We start from the raw sequence: 27167 nt of genomic DNA on the forward strand, positions 1-27167 counted from the left end.
GAGGCAAGGCAGCCATTAAATTTAATATATAGTGACCTATGCAGTCCCATAATAATAGCGACACCAAGTGGCAACAAATATATTCTCACCTTCATTGATGCATTATCCAAGTATACTATAACATACATGATCAGGGAGAAAAATCAAGTGCTGGAAAAATTTAAAGCTTATGTTGTAATACTCAGAAACAGATTCCAGAGAGGACCATCGGCACTCCACACTGACAATGGAGGTGAATATGTAGGACATGAAATGAAAAATTACATGACCGAGCAGGGGATTCAGCATCAAGTCACAGTGCCATACACACCACAGCAGAACAGAGTAGCGAAGAGAAAGAATCGCTCTTTCACTGAAATGAGTATGTGCATGCTCCTTGAAGTAGGGCTACCTGAGAAGTTCTGGAAAGAAGCAATTAACACTGCTATCTATCTGCAAAATAGACCGTCCACCAAAGGTGCAAGTAGTACCCCATATGAACGATGGTATAGGTACAAACAAGTATGAATCATCTGACTGTTTTTGGATTAAAAGCCTACAGTTATGTTCCTAAAGAAAAAAAGGTCTAAGATGGATCTCTGAGCAGAAGAAGGAATTATTGTGGGGTATTCACAAGGATGTAGAGGATACCAAATCCTTAACCCAAAAACTGAAACAATAAAAATCTGCCACATTGTCTATGTTAATGAAAGGAAGATGGCAGACTTTGGTGAAAGTGCACCAACAGGAGAAAATGAAAAACAGCAACAAGGAGCAGTACAACTACCCATCATGGACTACGCACATGACACAGCAGCGGAACCCCCCCAAGCCAGAAGGGGCCGCAAAGCCAGAAGGGGCTGAAGAGCCAAGAATTAGGTGATCAAAGAGAGTAAACAAAAACATACCACTAAAAAGACTTTCCTATCTGGAAACAAGTGTTATCAATGACCAGTTCCTTGTTGGGTCTTCGGCCCTGGAAGTATATCATCTCCTTGTTCCACCTGTAAAGAGATAAGATTATGAAAATGACTGTTTAAATGAATACAATAGGAACAGTTCTGTTCCACGTTCTTCAATGAACTGACTTTGTTATCTCCGCTGTGCTTCCACCTACGTTGGATTTAGTGTTAATTCTACAGTTGGCCGGATTGTAGTGCAATCATGCGTATGAAATTTGTTATATTACACTTGTAATTTATTGAATATTGTTAATTTATGCACTGTACCACTTTATATGCTTAACAGTCACTTTATATAATTTGTAATATTCTGTTGTTTTTTCCCCTTAGCTGTGGATTTCCACTCTGACAGTTTGTGAATATGTATCAGCGGCAGAGGCATACAGACAACTGAAGTGAATGCTGCACCTGATTAATGACTTTGGGACAGAAGAACCCAAACCGATAAAACTCTTTGAGGATAATCAAGGGTGCATAAAAATTGCACAAACAGAAAAGACAAACTCTAGAATAGAAATGACCATATAAACTTTTCCTGCGGCTTGCAAGCGGCAGGTCCCTTTAAACTATTAGCTGGCAGCTGTCAGGCAATGGCCATTTGAGGGGCAGGAAGGCTGTTTTTGGCTTCCTCCACTGCTGAAAACGGCCTCCCTGCCCCTCAAATGGATCCCCCTCTGCTGCCTGCCAGCTGATAGTTTAAAGGGACCTGCCACTTGCAAGTCAAGGAAAGGGCCCTTTAAACTGTCAAATGCCACTTTCCCTGCCGCTGCTATGTGGCCGAAAAGGGGCATTTAAAACCCCACGAACCATGAACCAGTTCATAAACTGGCCCCAGTTCGTGCCAGTTCATGGTTCCTGGTTCGTGAAAATCCACGAACCATGAACCTCATGGTTCCTTTTTTTTGTGGTTCATGCCCATCTCTACTCTAGAACCAAACATATTGATGTGAAACAACATCTAGTAAGAAATATGCAAGAGGGTGGGCTTATTGAGTTGGAGTATTGTTGTACAGAAGAGATGATTGCTGATATACTCACTAAGCTACTCCCTAAAAATAAGTTTGAAAGTCTACACAAGAACTTAAACCTTGTAGACTCTGTACACTAGACTTTGAGAATGGGGTGTTGGAAATACAATGTCTTGTGTACAGAGAAGGCAGAAGACACAGAATACCTGCAAGGGGCAGCAGGTCTGTTAGATAGTTGGCAGAGCGGGATCCTTCTTTCTTCCTCTCTCCTGTCCTTCTTGCATGTCTCCAGATTGGTATTCTTAGGCTACTTCCTGCTTCCTGCTTCTTCCCGGAAGTCGCTCTTCCCTGTTTACTGAAGTAGTTAGTATCTATTCTATTTTTCTCCTTTCTGGCCAAGTTGTAGTTCCTGAATAAACTCTTCATTCACTCCATAGTCAGACTGAAGATCATCCTAAGATATACCAGAGCCTACATTTTGACGTGGATAGTCCAAGGTAGCCTGATCTCATCAGATCTCAGAAGCCAAGTAAAGTTGGCCTGGCTTAGTATTTAGAGGGGAGGCTATCAAGGAAGCCCAGGTTGCTAGGCAAGTTGCAAGGCCCTGTTGGTCACTGGCCTTGAAAACCCTACAGGGTCACTATAAGTTGGCTGTAACTTGATGACACCTTACATATACACACCACTGTCCATGTAAACAGTTTCATTCTGCCCTTGTTGCTGACAGTAATGATTTGTTTGTTTCTTTAATACAACTTATATGCAATTTATATGCTATTTGTACAGACATAATTTATATGCATGCCCTGACCTGGATAGTCCAAATGAGCCTGATCTCATCACATCTCAGAAGCTAAGCAGGGTCAGCCTTGGTTAGTAATTGGATGGGAGACCTCCAATGCAGACCAGGGTTGCAGAGGCAGGCAATGGCAAACCACCTCTGTTAGTCCGTTGCTGTGAAAACCCCACCAGGGGGTCACCATAAGCCAGCTATGACTTGAGAGCACTCTCTTCCACCACAATTTATATGCATAATAGCTCATAATGTATAATGCTGATTTATTGCTGTACCAATACAGTTGAAAACCTGCATACATTTTACAGGGAAATTCAAAGACGAGAACAGTAAGTTGGATCTTACCAGCTTTTATTCTCATTCTCACCCAGATCTCCTTGTCATTGCAGTCCTCACCCCACATGGCTTTTGTCCACACAGGCCCACTGATCCCCAGTATAACTTTTTTGTGCTTGAAAGAGGACTCGTCTTCCTCTTTTGCCAGCAGAAAACCTGGTAGGATACAACACTGTAAGTGGCATGAAAAGAAAAGTCACAGTTTTAGGGATGCCAGGCTCCTGTCTGGTACCTTAGGAGCTTTGGGAATGGGGCAAGGGGTGGACATGACCATATCAATATCACATCTGGATGAGAACCTGGATGTGATGATAGCATGTCAGCCCATGCTCTGGAAATTCTATGGTATTACCATGGAATTTCCAGAGTATTGGGTGGTGTGCTGACATCACATCTTGGATGTCACCCGGACGTGATGTTGATGTGTCATATGACATCTTTCCCACCTCCCACTGTTTCCCCCGTTAGCCTGGAAAAAAGGGCAGGTGGGAGAGCTGGACTGCCAGAGATCACCCTCCCAAAGCTGGCAAATTTGAGACGTGGGCAGTATGCACAATGGAAAAGCAGAACTGAAACAAATTTGTCAAACCAGCCAGGGTGAGAAATTCAACAGCATCCCTAGTGAATGTTTGAATGTGCCTATTTATTAATTCATAAGAGTTATATCCCTCTCTTCTACTTACAAAAAGTATTGCAAAGGGGGCTTGCAAAGGGATTAAAGTAATGACATCAAAATAATTTAATGAATATATAACGTAAAAAATTGGTAAAAGCACCAAAGGTAAAATAGCAGCTGTTACCCTCCCTCCCTCCAAATCTAGCTTAGACATCCTAGAGCCATTAAAAGTAACACAATAAAATACTTTAAAAATAAAAACAAAATATTGATTAAAAACCAAAAACACAAGTTGTAAAAAAACCCACCAAACATGCCCAATTGAGGAAGAGGCTCACGTAAGAAGGGAGTCGGGTAGTGTCAGTTCATGAAAGCCTTCCATTTTCCGAACTCCATAACACTCAAAGTGAAAGTTCAGAGACAGATACTTTCAGGTCCTGATTCTCTTTAGAGAAATACACTTGGCATGTGCTAGCATTTTCAAGAACACAGAGATGGGTCTGACCATCCATAGACTTTGTGATGTGGGTCTGTCCATCTTCTACCTCCCACTACAGTCCATTGAGCCCCCTAAAAATTTGTTCCTGGGCTCAGCAGACCCTCAGTAAGCAGTCAAAGTGGGGAGGTGTCTCCCATAGGAGGATGGGAACCAGCAGAAATTGCTCTGCTTTCTTCCGAAGACTTCAGTCAGCACAGCAGGACTTCCCCATCTCTTCCTCTTAGTCCATCCTCAAATGCATCCCTTCCCAAATGTTCCTAGTACAAAGTCTGCAGCCAGCGGGGGAATTAGCAATTCCCTCTTCTGTCAGCTGAACCATTTGCTGGCTCTAAGCCACTGGATGCAGAATTAGCAATTCCCTCTTCTGTCAGCTGAACCATTTGCTGGCTCTAAGCCTCTGGATGCAGAATTAGCAATTTCCTCTTCTGTCAGCTGAACCATTTGCTGGCTGTAAGCCACTGGATGCAGAATTCAGCTTTTAGAATTTTAGAATGTATATTTCCGGGATGCAGGTCTGGATTGCAAAAGCCACAGACAGAGGTAGGAAGGGTAGCAAGAGCTGCAGCACTTCAGAGTCCTGGCTGCTTCGATGGGAAGGGTCACTTGTTGATGCCCCCACCATATAAGAAACCCTCATTGTAACTAGAAAAGGTGTAAAACTGGGCGAAAGCATAGCACTTTGTCTGCTGTGCACATTTTTGTTTGTAAGAAGTTCTTAACTTAGGGGAGCATTCAGCCTGGAATCTGAAGCGGGGGAGGGGCTGAGGTACGGTGGTAGATGGCATGTGATCGCCTGCAGAAGGCCTCTGGTCCAATCCCCAGCATCTCCATTTAAACGGATCAGGTAATAAGTGATGATGTGAAAGACCTCTGCCGGAGACCCTAGAAAAATGCTGCCAGTCAAAGCAGACCGTACTGACCTCGAGGGATCAAAGGTCTAATTCTGAAAGCAGCTTCGTGTGTTTCAATGGAATATTCCACATTTTATCTTAGCGTCCCACCACCTCATGATATGGCATGAGTAGACCAGGCTGAATTTTAATTTTCCCATGCTAAGTAAACAAAGTCTGTTATGCAAGCTGGGAGCAGTATTACTACTGAGCAATAATACTTAGCATTATATAACAGATGTGTAAAAAATGTCTTTACTAATAATTTCCATTGCTTCTGCCACTTGATATTTTGCCAGGGTCCAATTTACTATAAATTATATTAATTGAGCAAATCAGTGTAATTTTCCTTAATGTATGTAATCAGCTCTGCAACGTTTACTATTTTTCACTTCGTTACACTGTGACGAAGGGATGGTACCCTACTAAATATTTATTTGTCTATTTATCAAAGGACCAAAATGGATGGGGCAAAGATAACAAATTTTATTTGCCTGGAAAAAAGACAAATTGCAAGCAAACATGGCCCCAGTTTGGCTTTCGGCTAGAGTGGAAGGGGAGAAAGGATTTATCCCTTTAACCTCTTCTTTGTTTTGATAAGCAAAATAGCTTTCCCTTGTACTATTGTTAGCACTACAAATAGGGGCGGGGATGACTTTTTTAGAAAAAAATATTGGCATGCTTCCTGTGGTCCAGTTCTGCTAGTGGTAGAAGCTGTTACATTAGCAGAATTTTTTTCTCCTAAAGTTGTAGTTTGCATCTGTATAAAAATAACCCCATTGTTTCCAAAGAGCTATTTCTTCTTACACTTGGCCTGTATGTTTTAAATTTAAATTGAATAATGCAGTTAAAGATCTATATTTTGAAACAGGACATGTTAAACATTCACAGCTGCAAGCAGGATTGTGTCATGTCCAGCAGTACTGCTTGCACAATAATCCTTGTTTTAATGGAACAACAATCTTAACTGAAGATTAAACCCACTGGTGTTTCACTGGGGAGCATCACCATGCCCAGAGATTATCTAGACTCAGCAGTTACTAAATGGTATAGTGGTTAGCATACTTGGGAGACTTGGGTTCTAATTTTTTAGTTTTCATTTTTAATCTCATTCATTCGTACCTTGTGTTTCTCCCCAAAGGGGACTCAAAGTGGCTTACCACATTCTCATCTCCTCCATTTTCCCCTCACAACAGCCCTATGAGATAAGGTTAGGCTGAGATTGTGTGACTGGCCCAAGGTCACCTGGTGAGCTTCCGTGATAGATTAGAGAATTGAACCTGGGTCTCTGAGAGCTAAGCTACAAGAGGCGAATTACACGAGGATGTGCACGTGAAGCCGGGACGGTGAATTTTAAAAGAGATTGGACGGCTTTGTCAATTTCCCCTCTCTACAGAGCCAGCAAAGAACACTCCTCAGAGGTTTTCCTAATTTCCTCTTTGCCTCCAGAAGGCTCTGTCAGTTTCACCTCCCCTTCTAGGAGGCGAAGAGGAAATAAACATTCCCTCTGAGGAGCCATCTTTGCTGGCTCTGTAGAGAGGGGTAATTGACAGAGCCTTCTGATCTGTCTTTTAAAGCTTGGCTTCCCGGCTAACATTGCAACTGCCTTCACGTGCTCCTCCTTGTGTAATTTGTCTCTTGTAGTTTAGCTCTATGATCTTAGTCCATCATTCTAGTTGCTACACCACCTTGACTCTCTAATCTCCACTTGGCCATGAATGTGTGACTTTAGGTCAGTTACTTGCCCTCAGGCTGATCTACTTCACAAGGCTGTTGTGAGGATAAATATGGAAAGAAGAACTGTGTATTTTACTCTAAGTTCCTTGAAGGAAAGATGGAATAAAAAAGAGGCAGATAGACATTGTGACTGCTCAGTTAGCCCTTTTGAGGATGAAGCTCACCTAATCTTTTTCTTCTCTCTTTCTCTTTTTCTTGCGCACCGCCAATTTGCTTCTGTGCAGGTGTCCCAGGAGAAAGGAATGAGAGGTACTATGAGTGCTGCAAAGAGCCGTATCCTGATGTGACTTACACCGTGACAATGCGCCGGCGCACTCTCTACTATGGCTTGAATTTGCTCATTCCCTGCGTCCTGATCTCAGGCTTAGCCCTGCTTGTCTTCTTGCTGCCAGCTGACTCTGGGGAAAAAATATCTTTGGGTAAGCGCTGAGGACTCAGAGCCAATCTGTGACGAGAGGGCAGACTGACAGTGCAAGCCTAAACAGAGCTACTTCATTCTAAGTCCGCTGAATGCAATGGGTTTAGAAGAATGTAACTTTGTTTAGGATTTCACTATGAAATGGCAAAATTCTGAATTATACCACTCCAGATTGCAAGCGGTCCCAGTTTTGAATCTACAGCTTCCTCGTGCAAAAATAAAACCACCCTGCATGTACTGAAGAAGCACTTCAGAGAAAAATAGTGTAGCCATATTCCTGATATGCCACTTGCAGGATTTTTTTTTTAAGTGGGGGAGCATTAAAAATGCAACACATGCCTGCCTGCCATATGAAGTAGTACTGTCCAGAATTTGATTGATGGATTGGATTCCAGATCCTTACATCCCATCTTTCAAACCTTTAGGTTTTCAAGGTAGCTTCAAAAAGTGTTTCAACAGTTGTTTGGAGACCAAGAAGTGATGGGCTTCCATATACCAATCTCCAGCCCTAGAGCAAACTAGCCATCCTCCCTTTCATTTGGCAGGCTGGCCACAATTCCAGTACCCTGGTGTTGACTTCTTGTGATGCCCACTGGAGCTGCTTACAAATGCTGGCGGGCTGGCAGTTCGAACCAGTTGACCTCCTCAAAGCCTTTGATGAGGCTCCCTGGGAGCAAATGGGGTGTAGCAGTCAGAGTATGGAGACCAAGGTGCAAATTCCCACTCGCCATGAAACTTATTTGATGGGCCATTCATTTTCTCTCAGCCTAACCTGTCTCAGAAGGTGGTTGTTATGTGGATGAAATGGAATAGGGGAGAAATCAAGGTTGCACTTCTCTGTAACTGTTGTCCATCCACTGGTCTTCTTTGCAGGCACACACTGGGGCGGTGCACATGCAGGCCAGCCATGGAGAAGATTTCCAGAGCTTTTAGAAAACTAGGAGTGCCCCTCCTCCCGTTGGCATTTTCCCACCAAAAACAACACAAGACTAGGAGGAGGGGGTGCTATTCCCATAGTTCTCTCCACGAGGGTTCCAGAGGGTCCACAGGCAGGCGGGAGGGGGGGATGTGTGCCTGCACAGGAGAGCACTTGAGGAACAACAGTTGTAGGCAATTGCAACCCTGCTTTCATCTTGCAGCATGAAGAGAACTGAGGGAATAAGTGGCCCCCCTCCTGATCATATGATGTTTTGGTGGGAAAACGCCAAAGTGTGGAGGGGTGCTTCTAGCCTTCTAGAAAGCTCTGGAGATCTTCTCCATGGCTGGCCTACACGTGCACAGTCCCAAAGTGAGACTACACAGAAGCCACAAAGATGATCCATGTATGCCACTATGAGCTTCTCAGTAGAAGGGCAGGATAAAAAATGTGAGAGATGGCTCCGGTATCTGTTGGTTTACCACACGGCAGAGAGAAACTATAAGCCATGTGGCAAGAGACCACAATAAGCCTCCTTCCCATGCCAGCAGAATTTGGGACAGTGTCGATGTGGGAAGGTCACAGTCTTTTGCAATATATATCCCTCAAACCTTTCATTTCCTGTTGACATTTATTTTTTTACTTACTTATATTTACATTCAGCGATTCACCCAAAGCACTCTAGTCAGTTTACAATCCAAAAGAATGGCTTATCATCTAACAGTAATGAAACAAAAAGGGCAGATAGGGAAGACGCCGATAAGCGCTTAGCTGTCATCTTTTGCGTACTGTTGCTTAGTAGTGGCTTGCCAGCAGGGACCCCCAAAAGGAATCCCATACCCTACACTGCTCTCCTCTCTTTCCAGGCCTTTCCTCCTCCACCCTGCTGTTCACTCTCTCAGTTCCCAGCTCTTTCTTTACCCCACCATCCATTTCTAGTCTCTCTCTTCTCAGGCTTTTGTCTCCCTCATCCCAAATTTCCTTTCCTCCTCACCACTTTCTTTCTTTCTCTTCGCTGCTGCCGCCGCCGTTTTCTCCAAAGCAGCAATCACTTTGCAGTTCCCCAGACCCAGGCTCTATTGAGAGCCAAACTACAAGTGACGCCTGACACTAGTTGGACACTTGTCAACTTCCCTCAAGTTTTGATGGGAAATGTAGGCATCCCAATCTTGCAGCTTGGCTCTCCAACTGCTGTCCAATGGACTTTGCAACTGTCACTTGTCCAACATTCCGCCAAGCTGCCTACCTTTCCCGCCAAAACTTGGGCCAAGCTACAAGTGACAAATGACACTTGAACGGCAAGTGGATCGAGTGGAGCACAAGTGGAGGGCAAGTGAACAGGGAGAAATACACTTGCCATTCAAGTGTCATTTGTCACTTGTAGCTTGGCCCCTTGAGGGAAGCTGACAAGTGTCCAACTAGTGTCAGGCGTCACTTGTAGTTTGGCTCTCAGTTGCTACTCCACTATGATGTCACAAGATTTCAGAACGTGTTCACCATTTCGGAGCAGTTTTAACCCCCTCAACTTTTTTATTGTTTTGGGATTTTTCAAACCTAGGGATTCTCCTAGGTTTACAGAAAAATCCCTCAGATCTGTACTTGGCTCCATAATGTGGCATTTTAATTTGCATTCTAGGGCAATATTCAGAATTAGATATATTGACAAGTGGAGGGCAGCAACAAAATGTTACGGATTGTGCTGGCCCTGGCAGTAGCAGTTTTTCCTCCCAACCACCTTTCCTTGTTCATCTCTCCCACTCAGCATCCTTTCATCTTGCAACACCCCCCCCACACCCCTTTCTTTTTTGTTACTTGCTTTCCGGCAGACTGAAGAGCTAGAGCAAGTGAACTGTGGTAGGCCAGGCAGTGGCAGTGATGCTACGGTCAGGTGAAGCGTGCTCCCAGCCCCCTGACAGCAAGGGTGACAATGATGCCGGGGGGGGGGCGGCAGGTGCAGCTTCTCCTCCCACCCCCTGCTTTGGTGCCTCTGCAGTTTCACAGAAGTGGCAGCAATATTCCCAGCCATCTGGGCACCCCACAGTTTCCCCAACATGGTGGAGGTGGTGACTCTCCCCTGCCTGTTCGCCCTCATTCCTGCCTGGCTTTCTGCCTCTCCCTGATGTGGTGGCAGGAACGAGGACTCTCCTGTCCCCCCTCACCTGCTCGCCCTCATTCCAGCCCACCTTCCTTCCTCCTGGCTGTCCCGCAGCGTGGCATGGACTCTCCTAGTCCCACCTAACAGCACTCCTTTCCACCTGCCTGCGTGGCTTTGCCACAACTACACTTGTGCAGTGAACGGTATTATTTGGGGGGGGGGGATTTAACCCCCTTCCACTTAAAAAAAAGTTTTCAGATTTCTGTGGAAGTCTGGAAAGTACCCCAAGTTGGCACAAACAAGTTGGAGGGGGGACCCTTGATGATGACGACGAGATGGACTGTCCACTGCAGGAGAGCAGTCTGGGAGAAAAGAGCCATCCCAGCCAAACCGGTGGAGAGGGCATTGCTGTTTCTTCCATTCCTCTAATGCAGCTAGGCAGAACGGCTGCTGCTGAAGCCAGTGTTTCATTCTGGTTCTTCCCGATCCAAAACCAAATTACTATAAAAAACAGGGTTGCACCAATCTGTAACTTGTTCATCGAGTGTTCTTCTGTGCAGTTGCCAGGTGGGGCTGCACGGAAGACATGACAATGAACATTTCATTTCCAACCTTTCTTTACACAAATCTTTCAAGTGGGAGTATTCCAGAGTTCAAACCTTTCCTCCCCCTTTGTCTCCTTTATCGTTCTGTTGCAGGTATTACAGTCCTCCTGTCCCTGACAGTTTTCATGCTGCTGGTAGCCGAGATCATGCCTGCCACGTCGGATTCGGTTCCTTTAATAGGTACGTCGATGGGGTGCCAGCCCTTAAAGACAAACCTGTGGTGTGGCTCTCAGTCTGTTAGAGCCAGACTACATATGGCCTGATCCATGATCTATCCTCTCAAATTGGGTGAAGGTTTTTTTGCCCTAAAAAGCAGCTGTCTCCTCACCTTAAATGATGGGTCAAGTGAGATTTACCTCTGTCCCCAGACACTGTTTCCCCAATCGAAGCCAGACCCCTGGAATGCAGTTAATAGTAATAGTAATTCACTTCATATACCGCCTTTCAGGACAACTTAATGCCCACTCAGAGTGGTTTACAAAATGTTTTATTATTATCCTCATGACAATCACCCTGTGAGGTTGGAGGGGCTGAGAGGGCTCTGAGAGAGCTGTGACTGACCCAAGATCACCCAGCTGACTTCAAGCAGAGGAGTGGGGAATCAAACCTGGCTCCCTGGATTTCAGTCCTGCTGCTCTGAACCACTACACCGAACAGAAGGTCAAGAAGGGAAGCAGCTTGCCTTCACCTGTCTTCTTTTCACTACTGGGGCTACTTGTACCTCCATGGAGGGCAATTTCGATTGGGAAAATAGCAGAATGGACAGGAGTTGATCCACCTTTTCCCTAGAACCATGGCTGCAAGCAGGGCTTTTTTTCAGCTGGAACGTGGTGGAACGGAGTTCCAGCACCTCTTGAAAATAGTCACATGGCCAGTCGCCCTGCCCCCTGATCTCCAGACAGAGGGGACTTTAGATCACCCTCCGTGCTGCTCCAGTGGCACGGAGGGCAATCTAAAGTCCCCTCTGTCTGGAGATCAGGGGGCGGGGCCACCGGCCATGTGACCATTTTCTCCAAGGGCGATTTAAACTTTAAATAACTCCCCCCTTGTTCCAGCTGATCCAAAGTGATGTCATTGTACAGTCCTGAGTTCCACCACCTCTTTTCCCAGAAAAAAAGCCCTGGCTGCAAGCCAATCTGGAGACCACGTTCATGGCTGCTTTTTACATCCAGTCAGACTGCTGGTCTGTCAAGGTCAGTATTATCGACTCTGACCGGCACCAGCTCTCTAGGGTCTCACCTTCTAGCTGCTTCTTCTGACTGAAAATGCCAAGGATCGGTTCTTTTGAGGTTAGTCACTTTTGTGAACTTATTTGCAAGGTTGTATTAGCATTAAAAAACCTCAGACCTAGTGAGCGTATTATTTAATGAGAAAAACCTTTCTCTTCCTGCTGAGCTTTTCACATGCACACATATCTGCAACATGAAGTAATATGCGCTGGAAACAGGGCTTTTTTTCTGGGGAAAGAGGCGGTGGAACTCAGTGGGTTGCCCTCGGAGAAAATGGTCACATGGCTGGTAGCCCCGCCCCCTGATCTCCAGACAGAGGGGAGTTCAGATTGCCCTCCGCGCCACTCGGTGGCGCAGAGGGCAATCTCAACTCCCCTCTGTCTGGAGATCAGGGGGCGGGGCCACCAGCCATGTGACCATTTTCAAGAGGTTCCAGAACTCTGTTCCACCGCATTTCAGCTGAAAAAAAGCCCTGGCTGGAAACATCTGGAAACTGTCTGTCTGTCTGTCTACTACATTTTTATTCTACATTTCCTCCAAAGATCTCAGGATTGATCCAGCCAAACATGTAGTTAGGCCCTAAGATGCCATTCTAAAAGCATGAGTAATTCACACAGCCTGTAGCTACAAAAGCCCAAGGGCCTAATTCACAAAACAGATGGTTTACTCCACCTTTCCCGGTGCTGTCCTGCTATAGCCTTTAGACAAAGTATATCTGAGCAGCCGCATTACCTCTTCCCATACTGCAATATTTTTTGTAATGCTTAAGCAATTAGAGCATATCGAATTTATTTGAAATGCAGATTACAAAGAAGCCATGTAGGTCAAACATACTCCGTTCTTTGCCTCTGCTTAGATTTTTTCCCCTACCTGATGAAATGCCACAGCAGGATTAAGAGCCTGAAACTTGGTGGGGGGTGGGGGTGGGTTTCAGTATCAGGAAGGCAAATGCCTTGAAGTAATCCACATCTGCTACGAGAAGGCGAACAGACTTTCCAGGGTTTGGCTCATTTCAGTAAATAGCATCTAGAATTGAGGCAAAATACGTGGCAGAGGGGGAGTGTCCCTGTACCCTCCCAGTGGTAAGAGGTGGCAACCTGGTACTTACCAGGAATCTCGTCTTTTGCAGGCCCAGTGGACATGACGACATCACTTCCGGAAGTGACATCACCACACAGGCAGTGGGAGTCTTGTGCTCTTCATGGGGCTGATTCTTTTAGAATCGGCCCCAAACAAAGCTCGGGAGTCGGGAGCACTCCTGTGACCAGCACAATGGTGTCGCTTCTAGAAGGGACGTTGTCGTGTCCTCTGGGAACTCACACACCACGCGTGTTCTCCGGGTGCCTGCCGATGGTGAGTGATCTCTGGAGAAACCTTCTGCCGGGACATTGTACCCCTGAGATACAATCCCCGAGATCCCTAGTCATTTGACTTCAAATGGTCATTTTGCTAATTATTTTGCCACAAGGGACAAAGAACCAATTTGCTTGTAGCCAAATCATTGTCATGTAGGCAAATTGGATTGGGTCAGAATGTCCTCTTACTGCTTATATAATCCTGGACTGGCTGGAAGAAGAACCTGCCTCTCCCTCCCAAAAACTGGCACCAAAACAACTGCGAAAGGGGAGGGGCGCTGCAAAAATACTAAGGGTTTTGGGGGAGGGGCAGTTAGAGAATGTTTCCAAGTCCTCTAAACTCCAGCTCTCATCCCAAAAAGTGTGCCCATAAAATTTTAGCTCAGCCTTAACAGCAACATCCTAGCTTCAAAATAATTTCCCAGAATTGAGTTATTTAGTTTATGGCCAGCTCACAACCAGATAAGCCGTATAGGTTGAAATTTTGGCCACTTTGCTTAATAACAACAACAACAACTATGCTTTTATACCACTCTTCTAGACAGATTAGTGCCCCACCCAGAGTGGTGAACAAGTTGTGTGTGTGTATTATGTGCCATCAAGTCACGTCTGACTTATGGTGGCCCTATGAATGAAAGACTTCCAGAACATCCTATCATTAACAGACTTGCTCAGATCTTGCAAACTGGAGGACATAACTTCTTTTATTGAGTCTCACCATCTCGTTTTAGGTCTTCCTCTTTTCCTACTGCCTTAAGTGTTATTATTATTCCCACAATGCAGCTGGGGAACTGGGGCTGAGAGCTGTGGCTTACCCAAGGCCACCTACGGAGCTCGTGGCAGTAGTGGGATTCGAACCAGTAGCAGCTCTCTTAAACACTGTGGCAGGCTTCCCTGCTTCCTTGGTGATGTCTCTAGGTGCAACTATTTACTTATTCTGCCATGGAAATGTAGGATTGCCAACCTCCATGTAGAGACCTGGAGTCCTCCCAGAATTTCCACTGATCTTCAGACTGCAGAGATAGTCCCCCTGGGGCTGCTTTGGAGGGTGAACTCTATGGCATCCTATCCCTGCTGGGCTCCCTCCCCTCCCTAAACTCTGCCATCCCCAGGTTCCACCCCCACATTTCTAGGAATCACCCAACCAACAATTGGCAATCTGATGGGAATGGCTTAAGGGACCAGCACTCAGGTCTGTCATAAGGCTACCTAGGCTTTGGAAAAACACTGTCCATTTGAGTAGAAATGATTGGGCTCAACTAAGAGTTGGTATAATATAAATCCATAATTGCCTTGGGTGGCATTGTGGCAAAATCCATCTTTGGTACTAGTTACTGTGGAAAGGGATTTTGCAACATTTCTCTATGTGCAGGGCATTTTCACTGCAGGTTCTTTCTCCACACACACCCTACCCGGTGGACTAGTATACTAGTTTGAAAGTTGTGGTGCTTACCTTTAAAGCCCTTTGCAGACTGGGAAACACATGCTTTAGAGACCTCTTGTCCTTGCGTAAGGGCTGTGGCAGTAGTGGCAGGCAGGCTGGGCCCTGCTGCATGTACTTCCGCTGAGGAAGGAGCCAGGCCTTTGGCAGGTTAGCCCTGATGTTCTGGGATGCCTTCCCAGGTCTGGTGCAGAGTTGTTTGTCTCTAATTTCTTTCTGGATGCAGAACATTTTTTATTCCACTGAGCAATTTGGATGCTAAGATACGCCGCTGGGCTGTTATGATGACTTCTTTGTTTATTAAGTTATCTGTTACTGCAGATCTGCTGTTTCAAAATTGGTTTTTGGATTTGATCGTGTGGGTTTCCCTCCTCTTTTTTTCAGTATAGCAAGCAGAGGGAAAGGCAAGATAAAAATGCTTTAAACAGATAGATAAAATAGCATGGGGGAATAAAAACGGGGCAGGGGTGATATGGATTAAGCAGTGGATAAAAATAATATGGAGGGATGGTGGGGTGGAAGTAAAGTTGCCAATTGGCCAGTGAAAAAATGTCCAATCTCTTTAATAAGTTTAATGAGTGGAAATGGGTGGTTGAAAATTTTCATGGCATAGTAACTAGAGAGGGGCATGAACCAGAAAAAAAACGAAGCATGCAGTTAGTGGTTCATTGCTTTTCCCTAACCACAACCTTTCATGAACGTGCCGCGGTTTGCGAACTAGTTTGTTTGGTTCATGAAAACATCACATCCAGGTCAGCAAATCGTCACTTCTGGGTCAGCAGAAGGCCACTCCCAGGTCAGCAGAAGGTCTTCAGGAAGTCCATTCCCTGTTGCCTAGGAAACCGGGCTGTCTGCAGTGACAAACCAAAAAACGAACCAAACGAACCAGCCTAAAGTTTGTGGCAGTTCGTCAGAAATAGGCTCTGACAAATCGCCTCTTCGCCATGAACTTTGGTTCATATTTTGGTTCGTGCCCATCTCTAATGGTAAGTACTATCACTTGATAATTGCTTGCTGATCAAGCTGATATGAAAGAGGTAGTTAGAGGGACCAGTTCATAAACTTGACAGCCCTAGGTGGGAAGAGTAAAGGACATGTGTGTTAAATTGGTATGTTATGTGCCATCAAGTTGCTTCCAACTTATGGTGACCCTATGAATTAATGATCTCCAGATTGTCCAGTCATTAACAGTCTTGCCCAGGTCTTGCAACTGAAGACTAGTTTCCTTTACAGTGTCAATCCATCTCATGTTTGATCTTCTTTTCTCCCTGCCTTCAACTTTTCCTAGCATTATTGTCTTTTCCAGTGAGTCTTGTCTATTCATGATATGATCAAAGTACGATAGCCTCAGTTTAGTCACTTTAGCTTCAGACTTGAGAACCCACTTAATCTATTTTAGATAATCTGTTTTAGATAAATCCTCTTTAAGTTCACTAGACATCTCCAAATCAGTCTGTAAAACTTGCAAAATACCCCCACTCCTCCTTTAGAAGGAAAAAGATAAGATTGACAGTTATGTAAAACAAAAACTACAGATCATTGGTGAAAACTAAGGCGACCTCTGTTGTAAGAATCCATTTACAATGTGTGGGAGAAACAGTAAGAAACAAAGCCCAGGGAGACAGGAAGCTTTTACATTGAAAAAGGCTCTCCTTAATCAGTCATATTCCAGTGCAGTGGTGCCTAAAAGACAGTGCTCCAGCCAGAACCAGGCTCAGCCATCTGTGATCCAGTGAGGCTGGTACTGCTGCTGGAGCCGGAGAGCGCTCTGCCAGCCCCAATGACTGACATTGGAACACAGCCCTTGCATAAATCCTTGGACTACAGTTTGCCAAGTCCCTAGGCAGCTTGCCAGCTTGTTCTTGAATACCCAGTTTCTCTACTTGTGCTTCACACTTCCAACTCTGTGGGAGAGTTCCGGAGTAGCTTTATAAGGCCTGTTTCCTTGTGAGGAGAAAGGCAGAACTGGAGGCTTGTTGTGATGGTTGTATAATGAACACACAGATTGAGTTGCTCTTCTGCAACCTGTGCTTGACACTGACACCCTCCCCCCACCAAAAACGCATATTCCAAGGTTCAACAAGACAGCTTTTTTAAAAAAAATAAACTTTATTAACCAATAAAACATCCTTATATAATAAAGATAAAATACAAGAATATTGCTAGGTAAATATGTAACCAATTATTAAATACACGGATTTTCTAATTGTTGAGGTACATCAGATGGTTAGCCCTTAATTGAGGAAACTGCTCTTAACAATAGGTTATAAACATATATCTTTACTATCATCAGGGCTTTTTTTTCTGGGAAAAGAGGTGGTGGAACTCAGTGGTGGAACTCAGGACCGCACAATGATGTCACTTTGGGTCAGCTGGAACAAGGGGGGAGATTTTTTAAAAGTTTAAATCGCCCTCTTGAAAATGGTCACATGGCAGGAGGGCAGTCTAAACTTCCCCTCTGTCTGGAGATCTAATCCCGTTGACTTTAGTGGATTTTGAAGAGGTTTAAGAAGAGTTTTCCAGAAATAATCGTGATGTTTAGGAATGCTCCAAATAAACACCAATTTTGATCTTCAGGTCAAAAATAGCAATCTTTCCTGAAAAACAGTATTTGACTTTGTAGTTCTCTTGTGTTGTTATTTCCCCTTACACTTATTACTTTGGCAATATTTCCCTCCTCTGGTTGTTGCTTTTTTTTATGGTATAGTCATATGGATGATCCCAGGAAATAGTGTTGCCGGTCCCCCAGTAGGTATATAATAACAGACAGTATCACAGAACAAAGACTGCAAGGAAGAATAAACATATTTCTTTTAAATAAATATGTATGATTTTGGTACAATAATTTCATAAGTCACAATACTCAATTTCAGAAATCTTATTTATAATAGAAAATAGCCAGGTACACCACGTCAATGCTAAATAGAAAAAAAAACTTCAAGCCTCTATAAATATCTCATCCATATCAGGGAATTTTTACTTCATTTAAAATGCTAATGCTAATAATTGTAAAGTGTTGGGTCCATGTTAGCTTCTGTAACTTTTAGTACATTAGCCCTGTGGCCGCAAATGGTAAGCGGCAGTACTGCAGCCCAAGCTCTGCTCACGACCTGAGTTCGATCCTGGCGGAAGCTGGGTTCAAGTAGCCGGCTCAAGGTTGACTCAGCCTTCCATCCTTCTGAGGTTGGTAAAATGAGTACCCAGTTTCTTGGAGGTAAAGGGTAGATGCCTGGGGTAGGCAATGGCAAACCACCCCGTAACAAAAAAGTCTGCCAAGAAAATGTCATGATGCGACGTCCCCCCATGGGTCAGTAATGACTTGGTGCTTGCACAGGGGACTACCTTTACCTTTTGTCTACTCTGAAAAAAGTTCTGTGGAAATGAGACTACAGCTGGATTCCCATCGTAGTCACAGATGGACTGGGTCTCCTTCAAGTGCCTCTTGGACCCTTTGGATTATTTCTTACATAGCAGGACTTTGCTAATGTTTTTTGAAATGTATTTATGAATGGACTCGCTGGCACTAGCACTTTAAATGAAGTAAAACATCCCTGCTATGGTTGGAGAGAAGTCATTGCACAGGCTGCAGGGCTGCTCCTGCACTTTGCACTGAGTTTATTTGGGTCTTAAAGAATTGGCCTGGCGCGAAATGCAAGAGCACTCTTGCAGTCTGCACAATGACACCACTCCCTGAAGCAATGTTATCGCTCTGTGCTGGAAGTGCGTACACACAAGTGCCCGGTTCCCCACCCCTTCCACCAGGAGGGTAAGGGGACATGGCAACCATTCTAGGAAATCAGGGATCATGGTGTGAACAGAATGATGATGATAAGGACAGTAGCCCACTCACAATTAGGCTTGTAAATGAACTTCAAAGTACATAGCTGTAGAGTACAAATACTGCACTATTAACAACAATTTAATAATACATATAAATAACTTGTTGTGAAATAACATACAATGATGTACATGCAATTCAAACCATTAAAATACATAGGTTCCCCTCCTCAAGTGTAGAAATTCCATATATTTCTTCTTTTGGTAGACAACCTTAAGGCAGTAACAAATTGAGTTCACAACTCTTCTATCAACAATAACAAATCCAGTTCTGACGGGTTGCCAGCTCCATTCCCGTTTCAAGTTGATCGTCATCAGAGTTCCTCTTATTTACAAGTAAAATATACTACCAAAGAACATTCCCACAACTATATAATATAGTTTATAATATATAATAGCACAAAATAGCACAAAATAGCAAAAACACTGACCTTTCAATTCCAAATGCATCACTAAAGTATCAAATTTCACGAAGGCAATAGCAAAATGCTCCCACATAGAGGACAATAATATATATTCAAGATCACACTTTAGTAATAGTTAACAAGATACAGCTGCAAGCCTCTCACGTATTTGATAAATCAAAAATCTCTTAAAGGTACAGTGGGTCATTCTGTAACAGCACCAAGTATAAGAACTCAAATCATATTTCTCATTTAAGCTTTTTGGAATTAAAGATTACAAAGTATAGATATCTAGTATGACTCACGTTGTTGTATCTAGTAACATGCAATTGGTTATAAAGATTTTCTTTATGACTAGAAATTTGACGTCAAATGGTCTATGATCCTTGGCCTTAAAATCTGTAATTAAAAGGGTAACCAACTCTCCCTTCTCTATAGCAGAACGGTGCTCCGCTATATGTACATGTGTTGAACGAGTAGTCATGCCAATGTACAGTGATTTACAAGGACAAATCAAAATATAAACCACACCAGCAAAACCACAATCTGAAAAATCTGTCAGTTGAAACGTGTGGCCATCAATTGGGAGTACAAAGGACTACACTACCCACGATTGCCTGCAGCTTATGCATCCTGTACACTCAGAGTGTCGTACTGTCCTTGGTGGGGTTTTAACCACTTGTGAATCAGTATGGACCAACAGGTCTTTGATGGACCTCATTCTCCTATATCCTATTTTTGGAAATGACTCACACACAAGGATCTCTTATATAATATGCCAATGTCAATATATAATATTTCTAATTCTAGTTGACAAAGATGAAAACTCCATAGAAAAGAAAAGTTATAACTAACTGTCATGTCAGAGCCACATCCATGCCAATACTTATGCTGTTGTCAGCAATGGTAATGCTAATGCAGACCTGTTGTTCTGAACCAGTGCGTCATGCTGTAACTTGCTATAACTTGATATCATATTGCCAATGCCATAGCCGTTTCTCTCAGAGGCTTATTGCAAGTGCTTATCTAACGGACTGTAGAAACTTTCAGTGATCATGACCTTGTATGCTACTCACTCCTGGGCATTGCTATGTCTTGCTTTCTCAGTGACTCAACTTGATAATACAAATATGTGAAATGTTCTCACACCAAGTTCACGCCAAAAGTCTTGTTTACTGTTGAGAGGGGGAAAGGAGCAAACGTGTGTTAAGAGGAAGGATTTTTCCACATGTCACTATCCCTGTCAATCTTGCTCTTACTGCTCAGATGCTTACCTTGCTTCTGAGTAATCCTATGGACTTATCCGTGGAAATGATCTGATTTCTGAATAAAACCATTTAACCAAGAGCCTGGATTTCTTGTTGCAATGGTACAGGGATCTATCTGCCATAGCCTGTCATCCATCGCCTGACACTATCTTGTCTGGTGTGTGTAGTTAATAAGTCCTGTCGTGCCCTAGAGTCTGCTCTCTTCTGTGTGTCCTCAGTGATGTTTCATGGATAATTCCTTGCTGTTAGTTAGAACATAATTTATCTCCCTCTATTAAATAATCATTATACTTAGAAGAATTACATTTAATCCAAAGGAATTGGCCATATGGTATATTTTGACGCAAATGTCTAGGATGATGACAATTGTAATGTAATAACGAGTTCCCATCATTTTTTTTATTATGTATAAATACTTCTGTATCCAAAAATGCAATATTCTCATCATGAGTAGTAGCCATATAAAAATGAATGCTAAGATGTATGCCGTTAAGCCACTCCAAAAGTTGTGTTAAATCTTCCTGGCCCTTAAAAATAAAAATAAAATCGTCAATGTACCTGTAATAAACTGAGATCCTATTCAAATATGGATTAGAGGTATGAAAAATGTCTCCTCAAGATGTGCCATAAATAAATTGGCAGTATTAGGTGCTATATGACAACCCATCACAACACATTGTGTTTGAAAATAAAACTGATGTTGTGCCCGAAAATAATTTTTCTCCAAAATATTATCTAATAGTTGTAATAAAAATGAGATTGGCGGGGACTGATTACCGCTTTTCTCCCAAAATAATTGTGCTACTGGTCTAACGTCATCATGAGATATATGCATGTACAAAGCCTGTACGCAATGGTACACAATATCTCATAATCCTTCATGACATATCCTTCTATTTTAGTGATAAAGTCAGTAGTATCCCTAAGAAAAGTACAAGTTCGTGTAACAAAAACACTAAGAAAACTATCCTCACACTGTTCCAAAGGCTCAAAAACAGAACCTGATACTACAGGTCTTCCAGGAGGAGGACTTCCCTGTTTGTGAATCTTGGGTAATATATGCAAAATAGGAACCCTGTAATTCTCATTCACCAAAAATGAAGGCACTAATTCAGTAATAAAGCCAAGGGCAAGAACCTCGTATATTACTGTATTCAGGGTTTTTCTTCTGGGGAAAGAGGTGGTGGAACTCAGTGGGTTGCCCTCGGAGAAAATGGTCACATGGCTGGTGGCCCCGCCCCCTGATCTCCAGACAGAGGGGAGTTGAGATTGCCCTCCACGCCGCTGAGCGGCATGGAGGGCAATCTCAACTCCCCTCTGTCTGGAGATCAGGGGGCAGGGCCACCAGCCATGTGACCATTTTCAAGAGGTTCCGGAACTCCGTTCCCCTTGATAAAAAGCCCTGACTGTCTTAATAATGGATAATATACGTTTGCTGGGGTCTCTACTTGTAGGTTTATACAAGTCTCATCACATAATTGTCTATTTAATTCTAAATCATAATCACTTCTATCTTGAAAGGTAAAGGTAGTCCCCTGTGCAAGCACCAAGTCATTACTGACTCATAGGGGAACGTCGCATCATGATGTTTTCTTGTCAGACTTTTTATTACAGGGTGGTTTGCCATTGCCTTCCTCAGTCATCTACTCATTTTACCACCCTCGGAAGGATGGAAGGCTGAGTCAACCTTGAGCCGGCTACTTGCACCCGGCTTCCGCCAGAATCGAACTCAGGTCATGAGCAGAGGTTGGGCTGCAGTACTGCTGCTTACCACTCTGCGCCACGGGAATCTTCTGATAACTATAGCCCCGCCTTTATCAGCAAGCTTGATAATCATTGAGGAACCCTCTCTAAGTTGTTTCAAAGACTGTCTTTCCCTGCATGTAATGTTAAACCACTTAGTGACACATTGTTCTGCAGATTCCACATCTCTTAATACCAATTTTTCAAATTTTTCTATGGTTATCAGTGGCTGGAGAAAATTCTGATCTAGATGTAAATGGAGTCTGTACAGTATTTATATTTGAACCAAAAATTCTCTCAACCGTATCAATCGAAATAGCTTAAATAAATCGACTTGAGTTTGAAAATAATTATATACAAGAGTAGGAACAAAGCTCAAACTCTGTTCAAAGTGCTAAGTTCCTGCTCAAGAATTTACTAGATAAATTAACCTTTGTGTGACCTTGGTGGACCTGATGGACAATGTCTGTTGAACATCTGTCCTGCCTGAGGTCTGATCTGACTCCAAAAAAAGGAGCACTAAATTTCCAGAGTGGTCCAATCCATGCTCCTCGAGGCTACAGATCAACAGAACTGACGAGCTCTTGGGGAGCAATCCTAATCAGATCTCCTTAGAAGTAAGACTTAATTGTATTCACATCATTCAGTAGTTTATAAGCCTCTGTATTTACATGGGGTTATCTATCTGTATAAGCCTTCATAAATGTGTAAAAGGAACGTGGGCAGCTTTCCTCACCTCTTTCGAGCCAAAGTGTTCCTACCAAAAATGCCCTCATCTTCTATTTATTAAAGATTATGAAACTCCCCAATTCCCTTCGTATCAGCCCCTGAAGATTCCCTGTATCAAATACTGAGTTTTCACAGTCTCTACTTTTTAATATTTCTGTAGCCATGTGTCTGATTTTGTAATTTTATATTTACACTGACACATGTTTACCAGTACAGAATACACTTCTATTACATCTGATGAAGTGGGCTCCAGTAGAATCTAGCAAGGCCAAGTATCAGATGTCCCACCAATACAACAATAATAACCTACTATTTGAACAGTGTGACAGGCAATTAAAATCACTTCTGATTATTTTGGAGTGAGAGCAATTCTAACTTTTCTTCTCAGACTTCTTATGTGCTTTAACTTAGAGTCTCGCTACACAAGGCATCTTACATGGGGGCACTCAAGTGTAGGGAGACGCAATGTTAGCCAGGAAGCATAGTTTAAAAAGATGAAGCGGGCAGAGATCTCTCCTCAGAGGGTTTTGTTAATTTCGTCTTTGCCTCCCCGAAGGCTCTGTCAATTTCAGCTCCTCTTTGGGAGGTTACTCTCATGAAAACCTAGACCTGCTGGCTCTTTTCTTGTCATGCATTTGAAATGCACCCTGCATGCACCCTGCTGTTTAACTGTTGGTCCTAGATGGAGACGGGCATTGCCATCTGTATCAACTGCACAGCTAGACTGATTCAGTAGGGCTTGTATGGCCATTCCAGTGTAGAGATGTAGCCACCTGTGCATGAACATCAGAGATATAGCGCCTGTGTGTATGTAATGTCACTTCTAGGTTTTCACCCTGGAATGATGTTACAGGGTCAGAGATGCTGCTTCCCCCTACCCACATTTTTCTGCTGCCACCCTGGGAAGAAGCTTTGTGAAACTTGCTTGAGGGGGGGTCATCTGTGATGTGTGCATCTGATCTGTGATTCAACAGGGTCTATGAGACTTAGCAGGATGACATATCCCAATGCAATAATCCTTGTTGCAGGAGCAGGAAATTGCAGTATATTAGCAGCTTGTTAAACAATACGTATTCTATAAATGTCCTCAGAACCAATGCAAATGTTACATTTTGCCAGAGGCAATATCAAAGAGTGTCCCGCACGCCAACTGAAGTGTGCACTGGGCATTCTTTTCACCAGGGGGTGTGCTGAGCAGGCAGCTGCTCAATTAGGGCCTCGTGCTGAAACACACTCTCGTGATGCACTTTGGCAAATGCATGGTGTGCTTTTTTTTTTTTAAACACGGAGACCCTGCTCTCTGCTGAAAACCTAAACGCATAAAATTAGGCCTCTGGGTGTTGGATGAAAAGGCAATATTTATTTTAGAGCTGAAATTAATTTGCTCACCAAATTTTCCCTCTGTGAGTATCGATATTGAATATTCAGCCTCCAGGAGGCAACATCAGGGCAAGGCCTTGGTCTCATTGCTCTCTTGATGGCCCCCACTAGTTGGCCACTGGGTGAGACAGGATGCTGCACTAGATGGAGCACTGGTCGGATCCAACAGGACTCTTCTTGTGTAGAGGGATCAAATGGTTGAATACTTCCCCATGGGAAAAAAATCCTTGACCATACCAAGCCCAAGGGAAAGCTATTTAGCACCGTTCTCCTTAATCTCAGGTTTTTATATGGAGGCGCAATTGGTCGTATAATGTCCCTGGTAGTATGGTGTGGTACAGTCCAGGAAAAGTTTTACTACTTCATTTACTGTTCATGTGACCTTGTCCTGACAAGAGCTACCTTGGACAGAGGAGAGAAGAGAAACTAGAAAATCTGAGGTGAATAGCTACAAGTTGAAAAAGTCTGCAGATTGTGAGACAACCCCCGCCTTTCACATTTTGTTGCTATTGTGAGCATTAGTTGCTCACAACTAGTAAGGGTTCTTATACTTCTGGCCACTTTCTCAACTAGTTCCCCGGGGTACAGGTTGAGATTGAGTATTGGTAAGAAAGTAGCAGAAGTGATTATTTCCGTCTTCTGCTGCAAGTCACCCAAGAAAGAAACCGTACCAGTAATAAATACGTTACTTTCATTGCTTTAGCACCCCCAATAATGTCTAGTAGCTTTAGATAATCTTTCATGATGATAGCAACATAGTCTTTCTCAGGGCTTTTTTCTGGGGAAAGAGGTGGTGGAACTCAGTGGGTTGCCCTCAGAGAAAATGATCACATGGCTGGTGGCCCCGCCCCCTGATCTCCAGACAGAGGGGAGTTTAGCGGCGCAGAGGGCAATCTCAACTCCCCTCTGGAGATCAGGGGGCGGGGCCACCAGTCATGTGACCATTTTCAAGAGGTTCCGGAACTCCATTCCACCGTGTTCCCGCTGAAAAAAGCCCTGGTCTTTCTTGAGAATGGCCTGAAGGTTGTCTTTCTCAAAATGGCGGTCACACTTTTGTATAAGCAGAGGGACAGCCCTATGCCTGCTATACATAGCATCGCTATACAATAGCATCACTAAGCTGCAATGCAAGGCCAGACTTCTGTTTCCTTTCTATGACCTACCAAATTCATCTCTATGGGAATTTCCTCAGCAGAGCCTTTGCTCTTCTTTGCTGTCTCTCAGGATGTTCTGTCCTGCATTTCCATATTAAGCCTGCTACCCTGGAAAATCTGTGCCTGGAGCCTGTTTTTATTCGTTTATAGATTTAAGCGCAGGCCTTGGAGCCTCGTTAGGAATAGATTGGGCTATGTAACTGCTATATGGGGGCACTAGGAGGGTATGCAAGTGACTCTGCTTATAATTTGTGCTGTTATTAAAATCTTGAGTGTTTAATTTTAAGTTACCCGTCAGAGAAAAAGCTGCATCCTTTTGTTTCCATAGAAGACATTACACACACACATGCACAGGAAAAGGAAGAGCACCAAATACAGGAAGAAGGCAAGTGGAAGAATGTGACCTACAGGAGTAGGAAAACCAGGAGACATTCTGATCCTTCATTACTGAGAAATCGGTTCTAGCCTTCTAGGTCTACCCCGTAGAGAATGGCTCTGGATTACTAGAACAAGAATTACTATCCAAGGCTCCACAGAGTAAAAAAGAAGTTTCTCAGGCCCCTGTGGATGAGCGGTCTTGTGTTTCCGCCCCCCTGCCCCCCCCCCCCAAATTAGGAGATGTTTGCTGGTGATTCAGGGAAGAACTGGTTGGTGAGGTGAAAGTAGTGGGCACCCTGAGTAATAGTGAAAATGTAATTTTGGTGTTTAAGATCTTGGTAAGGGAAAAGCTAAACATAGTCAGACATACAGGTTGGATTTTAGAAAAGCTAATTTTAACTAGCTCAACATCATGCTGGAGAGAATACCGTGGCCAGAAAAACTCAGCAAGAAAGGAGTTCAAGATGGGTGAGAGTTTCTTAAAAGTGAGATACTGAAGGCGCAATCGCGAACTATTCCGAAGACAAAGAAAAAGGGGAAGTACTCGAAGAAGCTAGGGTGGCTCCATAAAGAGTTTTGTAAAGATCTGAAAAATTTAAAAATCTCATTTAAGGAATGGAAGGAGGGCTGTATAACCAAGGATGAATACACATAATTTGTTAGAGAGTGTTAGAAAGGCTAATGCTCAGTATGACCTTAGACTAATGAGAGATGCTAAACACAACAAAAAAAGGGTTCTTTGATTATGTTTGGAGCAGGTAAAAGGATAAGGAAGTGTTAGGCCCACTGCAAGGAGAGGAAAGTGAGATTTTAAGAGATGATAAAAAGAGAGCAGAACTGCTCAGTTCCTACTTTGCTTCAATCTTAACTTGCAAAGGGAATGGTGCTCACCTTGGCAAAAAGGGAACACCTGAGAAAGGAACAGAATTGCAGCCTAGGACAGACATAGGGTGCTACTTAAACACCTAGATTCTTTAAATGAAATCAAGTTCTCAGGCCCAATAGAATTGCACCCTAGGTTCATTCTGTGCATTCCCACATGGGACTGTGCTTGCTCAGGCCTACCAGCCAGAGGATTTCTTAGCTAAAATTTTCACTAGAGGGTGCTCGACAGCTCCCAGAGCACAGGCGTGGCTGTTTCCCCACATAAACAGCCTATTCCCGAGAGGCGCAGTAGCTTGGAACTGTGTTGTGAGTTTTTGCGCCGTTTCTTCTCTCCGTGTTGCGTTCCTGGAAGAGAAGAGTGAGAGTGTGGCCCTGTTCAAATGTTACTCCAAATGCAACTTGAAAATGGCAAAAACCGATGGGCACTCTCTCTGACTCCTTTGTCTGGGTGAAGCTTACAATGCCCAAGCGTGCAAGATCTGCAGATCCTTTACCCCTAAAGTGCGGGCAGATCAGTCTTCCCCCTTAAAAGCAGCCCTCTTGAAGA

General features: G+C 43.7%; 1 protein-coding gene across 1 annotated transcript in view; it reads left to right on the top strand.

Annotated features, from left to right (window-relative positions):
- LOC129335180 (neuronal acetylcholine receptor subunit alpha-7-like) overlaps window positions 1–27167 on the top strand; it is a 122662-nt gene that overhangs the window by 58312 nt on the left and 37183 nt on the right. Inside the window, exons 7-8 of the mRNA XM_054987620.1 lie at window positions 7008–7202; window positions 10911–10997. Of these exons, the coding sequence (XP_054843595.1) occupies window positions 7008–7202; window positions 10911–10997 (282 nt within the window). The remainder of the gene's footprint in view (window positions 1–7007; window positions 7203–10910; window positions 10998–27167) is intronic.

Source organism: Eublepharis macularius, chromosome 8 (assembly GCF_028583425.1).
Source record: "Eublepharis macularius isolate TG4126 chromosome 8, MPM_Emac_v1.0, whole genome shotgun sequence".
Classification (NCBI taxonomy): domain Eukaryota; kingdom Metazoa; phylum Chordata; class Lepidosauria; order Squamata; family Eublepharidae; genus Eublepharis; species Eublepharis macularius.